Here is a 16,987-nt window from a genome sequence, read left to right on the forward strand (position 1 = left end):
CGCGTCCTGTCAGACCGCCCTCGGTGTTTCCTCCTCAGTTGCAGCTCCAGGCAGGGCCGTGGTCCCTGGGCCCACAGGACGCAGCAGACAAGGCTCCCCCAGCCATCAAACGAAGACACAACTTAAGCACAGATGTGGACAAAGACACGGCATGGATGGTACTGGGTGAGGTCGCCGCAAATGTGAATTTGCACCGCCATCTTCCCACACCCTGGGAATGTACTATGCACGAGGCACTATGTACTATGTATGAATGTACTAGGCACTATGGGGTACCGTGGTGAATTGAATACATATAAATTAACTAAATCTCTGCAAATTCATCAGTTGGGGGATGCAAGAAGCATTTTTACCCTGTATGCATCTGAGCATGTGCAGTTGTTATAAGAAACACACATTCATGCATGCTCTTGCATACACAAAGAACCAGAGAGGACTTCTCATGTGTGTGCGTGTGTGTGTGTGTGTGTGTGTGTGTGTGTGTGTGTGCGCACGCGTGTGTGCACGCGTGTGTGTATTTGTGTGAGTGAGAGGAAAGATCTGCTTGCACTGGCAGAACTGAGACAAACTGCCCTCTGGTCAATTAAGGGGATGAGATGTTCCCTGCAGGGCACTCAGGTTGTAATTTGACTGAAATGCCATCACAGCACAACTGATGCTGAAAAACACGCACACATCAAATACTGTATACGCCGCACTTGAACCAGGAGTCAGAGAATCCACTGACCTCTGCAGACAGGCCAAAAGATGATGTCACTCTGCACCCAGAAGCACTGCCTTGTTTTAATTCAGAACACACTTTAACTGAAAAAACATGTTGGTAAAAAATGTGCAACTTGTTAAAGTGATAGCAAATGTTCCCAGCGGGGCCGTACAGTGTCTGAGACCTGTGGCGTCACATCAGACCCTGCTGACCTGCGAGCAAACCCAGCCAACCTTTTAGTTTCTGTGGAGGCGCCTCCGTGGCCAGTGGTTAGAGTGCATACCACATGGCCACGTGCTCGCAACCGTCGTCAATTCGAATCCAGCCGGCGACATTTGTCGCATATCTTACCCCCCCCATTTCCTGTCTCCCTCTCCTATCACTATTTAATGAAGGTATAAAAAAATATTTTTTTTAATATTTTTCGGGTTTCCCCCCCCCTTTTTTTCTCCCCAATTGTACCCGGCAAATTACCCCACTCTTCCAAGCCATCCCAATCTCTTCTCCATCCCCTCTGCCAAACCGGGGAAGGCTGCATACTACCACATGTCTCCTCCGATACATGTGGAGTCGCCAGCCACTTCTTTTCACCTGACAGTCAGGAGTTTCACCAGGGGGACGTAGCGCGTGGGAGGATCGCGCTATTCTCCCCCCCCCCCACCAACCGAACAGGTGCCCCGACCGACCAGAGGAGGTGATAGTGCAGAGACCAGGACACATACCCACATCCGGCTCCCCCCTGCAGACACAGCCATTTGAGTCTGTCGGGATACCTGACCAAGCCAGAGGTAATAACAGGGATTTGAACCAGGGATCCCCATGTTGGTAGGCAACGGAATAGACCGCCCCGCTACCTGGACGCCCCCTAAATTTTTTTTTTTTTTTTTTAATTGTGTGGCCTTAAACTCTGGATGCTTTTCAGTCCTCACTTTGTCTCAATAGAAGAAAAACATGTTTGGGATTTCAGCACAAATCAAAAACATGATAATTACGCTTGGAAAATCTATTACTGTGGCTCAACTTGTAATGAAAGTCAGCATGGTAACTTTAGCTCCACTGCAGGCTGTTGATTAAATGAGTGAGTTTTCTCTTCGTGACCAGTACAGTAAAGGTTAACAAGACCAATGTTATTTGCTCTCCTTGGCCTGGGTGGTGGTAAACGGTGAGAATCAGGTCAGCCAACAGGGCACCTTCATCAGACCCATCGACATGTTGTCACACGTGGACGTGTCATTCCATCACCACGGACTTGCATGGCCAAGCTCACCTCCTCCCCCCTCCCATGGGTATCAGCTTCCTAATCGAAGCGCAGTAATTGATGTACTCCTCCGAGACAGCGGGCACAGAACACGGAGGACACTTCAGCCCTGAGTGAGCTCACCAGCAGAGAGTGATGTTGGACAAAACAGTCGGCCTCCACTCAGGCTAGCGAGCCTGAGTGCTTATCAGCTGTCAGACACAGCAAATGATTATGTCTCATTGCCTGTTGTTCTCTCTCTCTCTCTCTCTCTCTCTCTCTCTCTCTATCCCTGACTCATGTCTCTTTCCATCTCTTCCTCACTCACCTTTTCTCCTTTTGTTTATCACAATCTGCCAGTCTTGCGCTGTGCAGAAACTCTTCCTCTCGCTCTCATTCTGTCTATCTTCCTATCTCCTCTCTCTGTCACCTTCACCCTTTTTCTCCTCACTCTTGTCCTCTGACAGAGATTGACTTGGTCAATCAAATGGTCTGATGTAAGAAATGCTTGGCTGGGAGGAAACGACAAGCCCTGCTCCCTGACCATCTTTACACTGCTGTGTGGATGAGGTTACCTGTCAGTTGGTATTGGACTTGGTATTTGATTGGTGTCTAATAAAGCGGCTGTCTCAAGCAGACCAGGTAAACACTGGCAGGTTTAAGATGGGGTTTGGTCTATTGGGTTGGATTCTGTCATAGCAGAATTAGATTCAGATTCAACTGGGGAACACAAGGTGCTGGTCTTTGTTCATTTGTTCTGCTACAAAGAGGAAGGCCAAAGAGGAGGTTTACGGGTGTGGTGAAGGAAGACATGCAGGTGGCTGGTGTGACAGAGGACGATGCAGAAGACAGGAAGAAATGGAAATGGATGATCCGCTGTGGCGACCCCTAATGGGAGCAGCCGAAAGTAGTAGAAGACGTTACAAGATAGATATATAACACAGGAACAACAAATTAGATCCAGGATAAAAAGTAGCACTGCCTCACATCTACTACAGTCAAGATGTGCATCTTGTCCTCTCCAAATAGATCTTATCATCAGTCTAGGAAGCTGATGTAACTTTTCTATAAGCAGGCTGGGGGATGCATAGTTGTTCTCCTCTCTTCTTCCACTCTTCTGCCCCCTTTGTACAGAACTACAGTGTGTCAATGTAGTGCACTTCGGCTGAGCCACTGCATGCTAAGCCACCACACCCTAAGCCCCTGCATCCTGAGCCACTGCACCCTGAGCCACTTCACACTGAGCCACTTCACACTGAGCCACTGCATCCTGAGCCACTGCACCCTGAGCCACTGCACCCTGAGCCACTTCACACTGAGCCACTGAATGCTGAGCCACTGCATGCTGAGCCACTGCATCCTGGACCACTGAACCCTGAGCCACTGCACCCTGAGCCACTTCATCCTGAGCCACTGCACACTGAGCCACTGCATCCTGAGCCACTGCACACTGAGCCACTGCACCCTGAGCCATTGCATCCTGGGCCACTGCATCCTGAGCCACTGCATCCTGGACCACTGCACCCTGAGCCACTTCATCCTGAGCCACTGCACACTGAGCCACTGCATCCTGAGCCATTGCACACTGAGCCACTGCACCCTGAGCCACTGCATCCTGGGCCACTGCATCCTGAGCCACTGCACCCTGAGCCACTTCACACTGAGCCACTGCACACTGAGCCACTTCACCCTGAGCCACTGCACACTGCGCCACTGCATCCTGAGCCACTGCACACTGAACTACTGCATGCTGAGCCACTGCACCCTGAGCCACTGCATCCTGGGCCACTGCACACTGAGCCACTGCATCCTGAGCCACTGCATCCTGAGCCACTGCATCCTGAGCCACTGCGCACTGAGCTACTGCATCCTGAGCCACTGCACACTGAGCCACTGCATCCTGAGCCACTGCACACTGAGCTACTGCATGCTGAGCCACTGCTCGGGCAACAGTAGCTCAGGATTCAGGTTGTCTGGTAACTGGAGTGTTGCCAGTTTGAGCCTCAGCTCCTCCTGGCAAAAATGTCAAGGTGTCCCTGAGCAAGATATCTGAACCCAAACTGCTATCGATGAACTGGTTGTTACTTTGTAGTTTACACTGCCATCAGTGTATCAGTGTGTGTGTGTGTGTGTGTGTGTGTGTGTGTGTGTGCGTGCGTGCATGCATGGGTGCGTGCGTATGCATGGGTGAATGTCAGGCATTAACTAACTGTAGAGTGCTTTGAGTGGCTGATGCAACTAGAAAAGTGCTAAATAAAATGCAGTCCTTTTATTTACCATTTAGTGTGTCCTCTGAAATCTTACAAAGAGAAGCTCTCAAAATTGCTTGTTTTTTTCAAGTGCTTTGTGACAAAATCCAGAAAAGTAGATGTTGTTGATAATGATGATGATGGTGGGGGGAGAGAAAGAGGAGGTGAAGAGGAAAAAAATGTTTTGTGTTACATGTTTTTAACAAAGAAAACAAGCGAGTAAATTAAAAAGAAACGTGTTCAGGATCCAGCACTGAAGAATATTAGCATGACATAAATAATAGTCATAACGTAGGCAAATGGTTCTCAATCAGGTCCTCAGGTACCACCAGTACTGCAGGTTTTCTATTCAACCAGGTACTTCAACACATTCACCTGTTGTTCCAGTCATTCAGCCTCCGATCAGGGAGGTTTTACACCTGGAACAACAGGTGAATGTGATGAACTATGGGGGGGTTTCCATGTACTGTTTATTTGTCTCCTTGGGGAAATTCATCTTGTGCATTTAACCCATCATGGCTGTGTAGCTAGGAGCAGTGGGCAGCTGCAGCACCCGGGAACCAACTCCAGTTCTTCTTTCCATTGCCTTGCTCAGGGACACATGCAGACATGCATGTCTTTTTGATGATGGGAGGAAACCGGAGCACCTGGAGGAAACCCACGCAGACACCGGGAGAACATGTAAACTCCACACAGAAAAGACCTGGGACGGCCTGGGGTTCGAACCCAGGACCTTCTTGCTGTGAGGCAACAGTGCTAACCACTGAATGGTTGACTGGTTGAGTAGAAAGCCAGCAGAACTGGTGGTGCCTGAGGACCTGATTGAGAACCACTGAGGTAGGCTTTACTACTGTAGAGCTGTGGCTTTGGCTGCCTCCCTCCCATTAGCACACAGTGTGCTGGACACTCATTGTGTTTGAAAGGGAAGGGAAATGAAGACCCCCCTCTGGTGTGGTCTGCCCTCTTCATATACACTTCCTTAACCTCAGGAGAACTGCGATATCTTCACGTTCCACACAGCGCCTGAGAAGAAGGGATGAGAAGAGGCGGAGGAGGATATAAATATCTTGTATTTATGCAATCTGAGTAACGGCGAGGGGATTCACCAAGATATAGGAAATAGGCCAAGTCATCCGAAGGCTGCAGCGAACACAGAATAGCCCTTGATATGTGTGGATATTGTAAACAACGCCCACACACTTGCCGATACGCTGGCGGATTCACACACACACACACACACACACACACACACACACACACACACACATGCAGAGGTGTTCACACAGGCACTATTTCTACTTCAAACACTGGAGAACAGAGCCGGCAAAGGCTTGTCGTTAATAAAAAGGGGATTTGCGGCATAGTTGATGCCCCAGTCTCCCTCATACTTCATCACAGAAACTAGCACAGAGGAATACAGGAGGTTTACCACATTGTTACGCAAAATGATAGCCGGACACAAGAACGCCATGCCCTGACTCTCCATTTTATCCATCCATCCAGCCATCCATCCATTATCTGAACCGCTTATCCTGCTCTCAGGGTCGCGGGGATTCTGGAGCCTATCTCAGCAGTCATTCGGCGGCAGGCGGGGAGACACCCTGGACAGGCCGCCAGGCCATCACAGGGCCCACACACACACACACACACCAATTCATACCAAGAGACTATTTAGTACAGCCAATTCACCTGATCTACGTGTCTTTGCCCTGTGGGAGGAAACTGGAGCCCCCGGAGGAAACCCACGCAGACACGGGGAGAACATGCAAACTCCACACAGAGGATGACCCACGATGGCCTACCAAGGTTGGACTACCCCGGGGCTCGAACCCAGCCAGGACCTAGTTGGTGTGAGGCAACTGTGCTAACCACTGCGCCACCGTGCCGCCCCTAAAGGGCCCGAGCCGGATTTGAACCCAGGCCGCTGCGGTAAGGACTCAGCCTTATGTGGTACGCGCTCTACCAGGTGAGCCACCAGGGCGCCGGTATTGATCCAAACACCCAAGTTTCCGCAAAGCCCAAAACGCAAGATGAAGAAAAGTCTCTCTTCTTCCCCGCCAGTAGATGAAGTTTGTCTAGTTTGTGGCACAGTGATCGCACGTTAGAGAGAAATATTCCCGGTCAGTCAGTCAGTCAGTCAGTGCTGCATGAATTGTTAATAAAAAAAGCATACACCACCTCTCTTTACCTTGCCAGTAATCGGAACGGTCCATGCAGTGCACAGAAAAACCCTCCGGTTGTGTAGCCCTGTCAGGTGTATTGGGGCGCAGCCAAGTCTCTTTATTCCAGGTGGGCCCAGACCAGCCGGCTGGACTAACATTCCCCTTTTGAAAAACACTCACACCAAGCACATAGATGAGCGCATTCCATACGCACTGCTTTTCCGCACGCCACGTACCACGAACGGCCTGCATTTTCTGAAAACACTGACCAGCCCGCTGGCTGTGAAAAGCCAGCCTGCGGAGTATGAAAACACTGCCACATTCCAGTCCTATGAACAGTCGTACCTGTCTATAGCTAGAAAGCACCGCAGTGTGATGTGTTATCACTGACACAAAGTACCCCGCACATCCCTGTCATTGTGTCCCGGAACCCAAGGTCACATTCTCAGTGAAAAGGTCATGCGCGTGTGTCATGGCTTGGAAACAGCAGGAATACAGTGTGTGTGGGTGTGTGTTAATGTGTATTACTATATTAATGTCTGTTCTGTGCTGAGATGAGGGTCATTCGGTGTCTGTTAGCTTGGTTGGCTAATGCCACAGTAAGAGATAGTGAAAGGGATTTGGTTGCGGAGCCTGGTACATTGTCCAACCAGTGGAATGTACTGGTTCACTCTGAAATTGTGTGTATGTGTGTTTGCGCGCATGCATTTGCATCTCTGTATTGCATACCTTGTGTGTTTGTGTGTCTATTGTGACCCGTGTGTGAATACGCGTGCCTTGTGAATTCACATGTTAGTGTATGTACATGTGCCTGCTGCGTGTCTTTGTCAATGTTTGTGTGTACTGCATTGCTATTGGTATGTGTGTGTTCATGTGGGGGCACGCATGCCAGCAAATGTTTGTGTTTTGTATGAGTGAGCGCACATAGATACGCGCTCATGCAGTCGTAAGTCTGAGACTACCATAATCACCTGTACTGCTGTATCAATACATCGCTTCTCGTCAACCTGTGACCCGAGGAACTGTGCCTGCTGCTACCACGCAGCATGGCGTGGGGTTTCATCTGTGCAACGTTTCCACGTGACACCAGTCACCACATATAAGTCATAGATGACCAGCCTATTCATTCACCACTGCGTCACTGGTTTAAGCCCTCCCAAAATTAAATGGTGATATGAGAATGTATGCAGCCCCCAAACAACCTGCGGTCAATATCGAGTCGAGCAGCAAGTCACACTTCCCTCCAGTTGGCATAAAACATTCAGAGATACTTTGGAGGGTGTCCGGGTGGTGTGGCAGGCTATTCCGTCGCCTAGCAACACGGGGATCACCGGATCGAATCCCCATCTTACCTCTGGCTTGGTCGGGCGTCCCTACAGACACAATTGGCCGTGTCTGCTGGTGGGAAGCCGGATTTTGGTGTGTGTCCTGGTCACTGCACTAGCGCCTCCTCTGGTCGGTCGAGGGCACCTGTTCAGGGGGGAGGGGGAACTGGAGGGAATAGCATGATCCTCCCATGCTCTACGTCCCCCTGGTGAAAGAGTCAGCACCTCTAAAACTGAGCCCATAGTTCTCTACCGGAAAATGGTGGATTGCTCCCTCCGGATTGGAGATGAGTTGTTGCCTCAAGTGAAGGAGTTCTAATATCTCAGGGTCTTGTTCATAAGTGAGGGTAGGATGGAGCAGGAGATTGACAGGCGGGTTGGTGCAGCATCAGCAGTAATGTGGACATTGTACCGGACCGTTGTGGTCAAGAGGGAGCTGAGCTCTCAATTTACCAGTCAATCTTTGTTCCAACCCTCACCTATGGTCATGAGCTTTGGGAGGTGATCGAAAGGGTGAGATGGTGGATACAAGTGGCTGAAATGAGTTTCTTCCTTAGGGCGTCTGGGCTCAGCCTTAGAGATAGGGTGAGGAGCTCGGACATCCGGAGGGAGCTCGGAGTAGAGTCACTGCTCCTTCGCATCGAAAGAAGCCAGTTGAGGTGGTTCCGACATCTGATTAGGATGCCTCCTGGGCGCCTTCCTTTGGAGGTTTTCCGGGCACATCCAACTGGGAGGAGACCCCGGGGTAGACCCAGAACTCGCTGGAGGGACTACATGTCTAATCTGGCCTAGGAACACCTTAGGATCTCCCAGGAGGAGCTGGAGGGCGTTGCTGGGGAGAGGGACATCTGGAGTGCCCTACTTAGCTTGCTGCCGCCGAGACCTGACCCCGGAGAAGCGGCTGAAGATGAGAGTGTTTCCACAAGCTTGACTGCTAGCTAAGATAAATGTGCTGGGGGAGTTTTGCGCATTTCATTGGTTCACTCCAGATTGTTATAACAAAAAAACATGACCAGCATGCAACCCCGTCAACAGCTGTGGGTGTTTATCTACTTTGTTTGCCAGATATTTGATTTTCAGTTTGTTACATTGCAAGTAAAACTGCTCTCTGCTGATGTCTATCTGTCATCCTCTTGCTGCAGATGTGGTCAGAGTGAACAAGTAAACCCAAATGCTGTGCTGAAATCCCAGTGAATTATTGATTTATCATAACACAAACATCTATGCTGATTTTTTTTGCTGTTGCCTAGGTTACGTACTCTCCATCATGGGTCGTCGTCGGACCCTGCCCAACATCCACTCCCCTGACTGGGGTGTCCGAATGCAGGCCGAGAGACAGGCTGTTAACTTCGTAGTGCAAGGTGAGTTCACCGACAGTGGTGTGTGTGTGTGTGTGTGTGTGTGTGTGTGTACCTTCTAATGGCTCTATCAGAGTAGAGAGTTCCTTATGAGGACTAGAAAAAATGGGTTTTTAAAATAGATTTTTAGGGATCGATGTGAAATTGTATTGGCAGACAGATTTATTTTAATATTTTCTCGGGGGGGGGATTCTTCCCCCCTTTTTCTCCCCAATCGTATCCAGCCAATTACCCCACTCTTCCGAGCCATCCTGGTCTCTGCTCCACCCCCTCTGCCGATCCAGGGAGGGCTGCAGACTACCACATGCCTCCTCCGATACATGTGGAGTTGCCAGCCGCTTCTTTTCACCTGACAGTGAAGAGTTTCACCAGGGGGACGTAGCACGCGGGAGGATCACGCTATTCCCTTCAGTACCCCCCCCCCCGAACGGTCACCCCGACCGACCAGAGGAGGTGCTAGTTCAGCGACCAGGACACATACCCACATCTGGCTTCCCACCCGTAGACATGGCCAATTGTGTCTGAAGGGACGCCCGACCAAGCCGGAGGCAACACGGGGAGTCGACCCGGCAATCCCGGTGTTGCTAGGCAATGGAATAGACCGCTACACTACCTGGACGCCCTGGGAGACAGATTTAATTTAAAGTTTGCTGACGTGAGTCAACTATATCATTAGCACTAAAATAAATGTGTGTGTGTGTGTGTACACCTTTACAGGTTCAGCTGCTGACCTGTGTAAAGCGGCCATGATCAGAATCTTCTCACAGGTCTCCTCCTCCAGCGTGCTTTCTGCCAGGTAAACACAACCGTGTGCCACAGAGGAATTAACTAGTCTGCATGCCAACAAAACACACAACAAACAGCCGGTATCACTGTCAGGCTGCTTTGACCTTCAGTAGGAGAAGGAGGGACTGATATGTCAAATGCAGTGGGAGGGTTTCAGACTGGCTAACTCTATATTTATGTTATGGTAGTCTCCAGATAAGGAGCCACCACCTTCAAATGCCCTCGCCTTTCTCCCATCACACAGCGGCCCACTTCTCCCTCTCTATCCATCTTCCTTATTCTCATTCTCAATGTATCAGCCAAGCGATAGGCACTAAAATTCAAAGCGGAACATCATCCAGTGTTTATTCAGGTTTGATTAAATGTTTGATATTCCATTACCCAAGCTGCTCATCCCAACTTGGGTCATGGGATGCTGGAGCCTATCCCAGCAGTCATTGGGAGGCAGGTGGGGAGACACGCTGGACAGGCCGCCGGTCCATCACAGGGCTGACATACACATACACATTCACACTGAGAAACACTTTCGTACGGCCAATTCACCTGACCTGCATGCCTTTGGACTGTGGGAGGAAACTGGAGAACCCGGAGGAAACCCACCTAGACATGGGGAGAACATGCAAACTCCACACACCTGGGATGACCCCCAAGGGTTGGACAACCCCGGGGTTTGAACCCAGGACGGTCTTGCTGTGAGGCAACCGCGTTAACAACTGCGCCACTGTGCCACTATAAGGCTTGATATTTTGCCAATATTATTTTGTCGGATGACATCGTTGTTCAGTCTTCTCCAGAATACGCATGCTACTGCTAGATTACCTTGCTGGTGTTACACCAAAATCTGTGACCGTAGAAATTGTGACCTGCACGTGAACACTTTCTGAGCATTCAGGATCACATCCATTTTGAATCAAACTGATGTTTGCAGTATGAGCACAGAAAAGATTTTTGTTTGCTCAAGTTAAATTATTCTGTGCTCAGAAAGTCCCACTGCATGCTCAGGAACGAGGCACAAAAATAGCGCCATAGATTTCCGCAAGAAGGCCATCATGTACTGTGACTCAATGGGAGGAAACGACGGTGGAGCTTGCAGGATGTTGTGAGTTTTCTGTCAGATTATAGTGGCTTTGGACAGCTGTTCAAAGCTTTTTTTTTTATTTTGATATACTTTATGAATTATTAATTATATTTATTAGGCCCTATGATGGCCTGGTGGCCTGTCCAGGATGTCTTCCCGCCTGCCACCCAATGACTGCTGGGATAGGCTCCAGCATCCCCGCGACCCTGAGAGCAGGATAAGCGGTTTGGATAATGGATGGATGGATGAAAACAAACTATTGAAGAAATTAAGGATAGCCACGTTAATGTTTTATTTCTTGTATGTTTGTCTATGGGTACTTTTGTAGTATGACTTTAATGTGCATGCTCTGGTTATATATCTGATAAAGTTAACCACTTCAACTTTAAACTAGAGTCCCGTCTCAACATAGTGGCTCCTATGAAAACTAAGAAAAAATCACAGACTACAGTAATACCCTGGAAGACTGAGCAAATACGTTTGCTCAAGAGGGATTGCCGTAGAGCAGAGCAAGATTTTTAGAAAACCTATATTTGTTTATAACAAAGCTCTGCGCTGTGCAAGGCAGGCTTATTTCTCTGGCATTATAAATGAAAACAGGAACAACTCCAGAGTCTTATTTTCCACAATTGATCATCTTATAAATCCTCCCCAGTCTCATGAGCAGTTATGCCCTGCTTCTAAATCAAAATGTGATGAGTTTGCATCATTCTTTGATAATAAAATCATTAATACCCGAGTAGTATCATGAATAAGGTTTTTAATCCAAAGAGGCAAACTGCTAGTAATGACTCTCAGGGAAATCTAATTTCCTTTTGTAAAATTAGTGAAGAGGAACTTCGTAAAAACATCTTGCAGATGAAGTCATCCACCTGCTCTCTGGATGCAATTCCCACTGCCTTTTTTAAAGCGGTCTTAGATAGTTTGATTGGGGATGTTTTGGATATTGTAAAGTGTTCTTTAGAATCAGGTATCTTTCCTGATTCACTGAAAACAGCTATAGTAAAGCCCTTACTCAAGAAGAATAATCTTGATCTGTCGTTGCTGAGCAATTATAGGCCTATTTCTAATCTGCCTTTTCTGGGCAAGATTTTGGAAAAGGCAGCGTATAAACAATTGGATGGGTTTTTGTATGAAAACAAGATTCATGATAAATTGCAGTCCGGTTTTAGAAAAGAACACAATGTTGAAACAGCGCTTGTAAAAATAGTTAACGATCTCAGAGTGAGTGATGATAATAACAATGTTTCCATTCTTTTACTCCTTGATCTGACGGCTGTCTTTGATACAGTTGATCACGATATACTTCTAGACTGCCTTGAGAATTGGATTGGCCTTCCAGGCACTGACCTATCATGGTTCTACACATACGTATCTCACTGGCAGAAGCTATTTTTTTAGTCTTTCTGGCCATGTCTCAGACAAACATGTAATTTTCTCAGGTATTCCGCAGAGTTCCATTCTTGGTCCTTTATTGTTCTGCCTGTACATGCTGCCGCTTGGGAAAATTATCTGTTATCATGGAGTGAATTTCCATTTTTATGCTGATGATACTCAATTGTATTTGTCTGTAGCGCCAGATGACCCCAATGCTCTCAATCCCTTAATGAATTGTCTGTCTAGTATTAAACAATGGATGAGTGAAAACTTTCTCAAATTGAACGAAGACAAGACAGAAAATCTCATTATAGGCACTAATGCACAGGGAGAAATGATATCAAGTAGAATGGGAAGTCTGGCTGTACAGAATAAGACTGTAGTAAAAAACCTGGGTGTCATCACTGACTCTGAGTTAGATTTTAAATCACATATCAACAATTTTACAAAGGGGGCCTTTCTTTCCACCTAAAAAATATTGCTAGAATTAGACCCTATCTCTCCCTGGAAGATGCCAAAAAGGTGACGCATGCTTTTATCTCTTCACGTCTAGACTATTGCAATGCACTTCTTTCTGGTTTACCCAAAAAAAAGGTATTGATAGGCTGCAACTAGTACAGAACACGGCAGCAAGGGTGGCAACAAAAACCAGGATGAGAGATCACATTACCCCAGTTTTAGCATCTTTACACTGGCTTCTTGTAGCATTGAGGATTTATTTTAAAATTATTTTACTTGTGTTTAAAGCTCTACATAGTTTAGCACCCTCATACCTATCTGACTGCTTATCTGATTATGTTCCGAGCCGCTCTCTCAGATCCTCTGGTGCTGGCCTGCTCAATGTCCCTAGAATGATCTAGAAAAAGTATAGCGAAGCAGCATTTTGTTTTTATGCACCGACGGCTTGGAATAGACCCCCCCCCCAACAAACAAGAGAAGCAACGTCCATAGATAGTTTTAAGAATCAGCTCCAGACCCATTTTTATGCTCTTGCTTTTAATTAATTCCACTTTATATTTTTTTTATTCTTATTTTTTGTATCTTGTACTGTGGTTTTATTTCTTGCCTTGTTTTATGTTTTTTGCCTAGGTCTGTGTTTTATTACTTTTACCTTATTTTATCTGTATTGTTGTTGAGTTTTATTGTTTCCTTTGTTTTTAATGTAAAGCACTTTGAGTTGCATTTTATGTATGAAGGGTGCTATACAACTAAAGTTTTTATTATTATTATTATTATTATGCAAAACTGTTGAAAGCACATAAGGAAACAGAGATGTTGGGGAAGCGCTGGCATGCATTGCCACATGATTTCAAAGGATGGGGGAGTGACTTTTTAAGCACCCCAGGGGGGTTCTTGCCAAAACACACCAACAACTTTCACTGTTTTACCGGCCAACCAGATTTTTAGAGCAGAGGAGGACATCCAAATGACAGCTGGAGACATGCCGAAGTGTCTGGCAGGTTAGAAACCCTCGCCAGCAACAAACAAGATGTAAGGTAATTCGGCTGGTGGCCATGCTTAAATCCACAGTGTGGTTGTGTTGGATCGGCATGGTGGCCTCGTGAGTCAGGGTCCTTTAAATACAGTGCGTTGGTATGAGCTCCCGTCAGTGAACAAGCAAGCCTCTGACTCCTCCTAGGTCCAGAGTCGTGTTTCTGGAGCTCGGACCATCCCTTATGGTCGGAACATGGTGAGAGAGAACTTTCCACACTGGAAAAGTATCACATTTCGTATTACTGATGTGTTGATATGTGGATCTGTTTGTTGCTTTGCAATGCCAGGCTGGTGGCCCAGCTCCACGATGAGCTGCTGTATGAGGTGGAGGACTCCCAGGTGGAGCAGTTTGCAGGTGAATATCTTCTGCAATGTGTCGTCCAGTGAGATTATTAGGTTTATGACTCATTAAGACTAACACAGTAGTACCTGTACGGTTACTGATATTTCTTTGTATTGGTATGTGTGTGTGTGTGTACGTGCGTGTGCATGGGCAGCTCTTGTGAAGAGTACCATGGAGTCCCTGCAGCACATAGACTGTCTCGGAGTTAATCTGAAGGTAAGCAAATGGAAATTTGATGTACTACAATAATTCAGTACTTTGATATTTTCCTGTTATTGTCCCAAGAGATGGTATGATGCAGAATGATTTCTGAGATTTTTCCTCCATGAACCCGATCTGACCCCCAAGGTTGGACTTGTTTGCTTGCTTGCTTGGGGGTCGTCCCGGGTCGTCCTCTGTGTGGAGTTTCCATGTTCTCCCCGTGTCTGCGTGGGGTTCCTCCGCGTGCTCCAGGTGTAGGTCAGGTGAATCGGCCGTACTAAATTGTCCCTATGGGCCGCTCTGATGGCCGAGCGGAATAAACCGCCGTTCTTGCAGTCCGCTCGTCATGTGGCTGGGAGGTTCGTATCCCAGACTCGCCGTAACCGGTCATGGCCAGAGCGTCCACGGAGTGAGGCATTCATTAGGCCGCCCTTACCCGAGGGATAGTGGGTGTAGATCGGTGTAGTGTTCAGGGACTCATCGTTCTCCAGCGACCCCTCTGGCCCGTCCAGGTGCCTGCAGCCAAGCAACCGAACGCATTCTCCCTACGTCTCCTTTGCGGCCTGAGGGTAATGCAATCCATGCGAGGCTTCAGCGTGTAAAATAGCGAGAGCAGTCAACACGAGTTTGAAGGAAGCTGGTGTTACGACTATCTCCTTCCTGTGGAAACGTGAGCCAGGGGAGTTATTCGGCAAGAGTTCCGGCCATATGCCATTGGGTTAATCGGGTGGGATAAGGGGAAAAACCAGAAATAAATTTATAAAAAAAAAAAATTGTCCCTAGGTGTGAATGTGTTGGCCCTGTGATGGACGTGCGGCCTGTCCAGGGTGTCTCCCCGCCCGCCGCACAATGACTGCTGGGTAGGCTCCAGCATCCCTGCGACCCTAGGTGGGGTAAGCGGTTTGGATAATGGATGGATGGATGGAACCCGATCTGCTTTAGTGTAGGCTCTCTCTTGGGTCCGTGCTCATAAAGACACCCTCGTGCTAATGTGACGTTTGGACCACGAGGAGCTGGATGATGACACACCTGTTGTAGGCATGATTTGTAGAGGGACAACCACTGCCAACAGCTGCGAGTTGTAGCGTAGCATTTTCTCAACTGCTATCAAGTGTGACAGCTGGAGTTATGACAGGTTGTAGTGCAGTAGACTTCCAAGATGATTCGACTGGTGTGTATTTCCCCATCTCTAACCACGGCCCTGTAGCATTGTGGGAAAACTACAGAGGGGAATGGACAGCCATGGACGGACACATCAGTCAGACCAGGCTAAATGATTACCACACTTGGTCTTGTCATCAGAGGCGTTACAGCTCTGAGTACTTCTCCAACACAGGATGAATTCACTGAAGGGTCGAGAAATGTGTTAGTATCCCTGATTTGTGTTTTATTTTTGAAAAGGGTATTTGAATTAAGAATGCAACAACTGACCAATGTTGTTGTTGTAATATATCATTATGGTATTATGAGCAAATCCCCCCAGCTGCCGCTGTAGGTGTAGCATAGCTGCTCGTGTGTGCCGTAGGTAGGTCAGAACATGAATCAGATGATTTTGAGGTTATCAGCTGAAGGCGGCCAGCAGCAGGACACCAGCATGTGTGTTTATTCATGAAGCGGGTCTGTGGGCCGCGTTGTGTGTTGTTTGTCACACAGCGGCAGTCAGCGGGCTGATAAAAGACCCTGATTGAATGTAGGTCACTTTGGACGGTGTGTGCACCCATATCTGTGTCCACACACGTGCACATACACTGACATCCCTCCCTGTGTGTGTGTGCTCGCGTGTGTGTGTGTGTGTGTGTGTGTGTGTGTGTGTGTGTGTTTCCTAGGTCCCCCTGAAGGTGGTGGTCTCCAGTGGCAAGTCGTGGGGCTCCATGTCAGACCTGAACATACCTCGAACGTCACTCTCTCTCTGAACACCCCCCCACCCCCCTCACCATTTTGATTGTCCCCTTTTCTTTTATCTCCTTCTACATCCTCCACATTTCTCTGGTCATCCTTTCTTCCTGTGTGGGTTTTCATCTGTCTCTTCTTCTGTTTTAGTTTCTTTGTCCATCTCTCTTTCATATATATATCTATATATATATCTATATATATATAGATATATATATAGATATATAGACATGTACACACACTCTAAGTCTCTCTCTCTGTCTGTCTCTCTCTCTCTCTGTCTCTGTCTTTCGCTCTCTCCAATTGCCCTGCATCCCCATTGCCATGGTAACCAGGCAGCTGCAGCTCCTTCGAGCTCCCAATTCTCGTGCTCACTCCATCCGTATCCGGGGGCAACGGCAGGAGCCACAGACTGGATTGCGCCAGTTCCTTTTCTTTTCTTTTTTTTTCCTTCCATTCTGTGGAAGAATTGAATCCTCGTCCTTGTCCTCCTCCTCCTCCTCCTCCTCCTCCTCCTCCTCCTCCTCTCCTCCTTCATTTTCACACCATCTTGTTAAGACCGGTGCTGTTTTCTCTGCCTCGTTGGCAGGCTGAAGCCACACGTTTGAGAGAGGGAGATGTGTTTGTTCGGTCCATATCCCTTCTTCAAAACGGGTCTTTAGCATGACCCAGCAAGAGTGGTCGGGCAGTTTTGTCAGCGATGCATCAACCTGCACTGTTTTTAAGAGGTTTACCTTCCAAAAGAAAATAGGATTAATTGTATTTCAGGATTTTCTTGGGTTTA

At 47.8% G+C, this 16,987-nt stretch overlaps 1 protein-coding gene across 1 annotated transcript in view; it reads left to right on the top strand.

The window, feature by feature from the left end:
• poln (polymerase (DNA directed) nu) overlaps positions 1-16,226 on the top strand; it is a gene marked incomplete at its 5' end in the record, with an annotated part of 150,756 nt that extends 134,530 nt beyond the window's left edge. The window contains 5 exons of the mRNA XM_056300215.1: positions 8,927-9,037; positions 9,752-9,830; positions 14,057-14,124; positions 14,267-14,328; positions 16,140-16,226. Of these exons, the coding sequence (XP_056156190.1) occupies positions 8,927-9,037; positions 9,752-9,830; positions 14,057-14,124; positions 14,267-14,328; positions 16,140-16,226 (407 nt within the window). The remainder of the gene's footprint in view (positions 1-8,926; positions 9,038-9,751; positions 9,831-14,056; positions 14,125-14,266; positions 14,329-16,139) is intronic.
• Positions 16,227-16,987: the final 761 nt, after the last annotated feature.

This window comes from Lampris incognitus, chromosome 20 (genome assembly GCF_029633865.1).
Source record: "Lampris incognitus isolate fLamInc1 chromosome 20, fLamInc1.hap2, whole genome shotgun sequence".
NCBI lineage: Eukaryota > Metazoa > Chordata > Actinopteri > Lampriformes > Lampridae > Lampris > Lampris incognitus.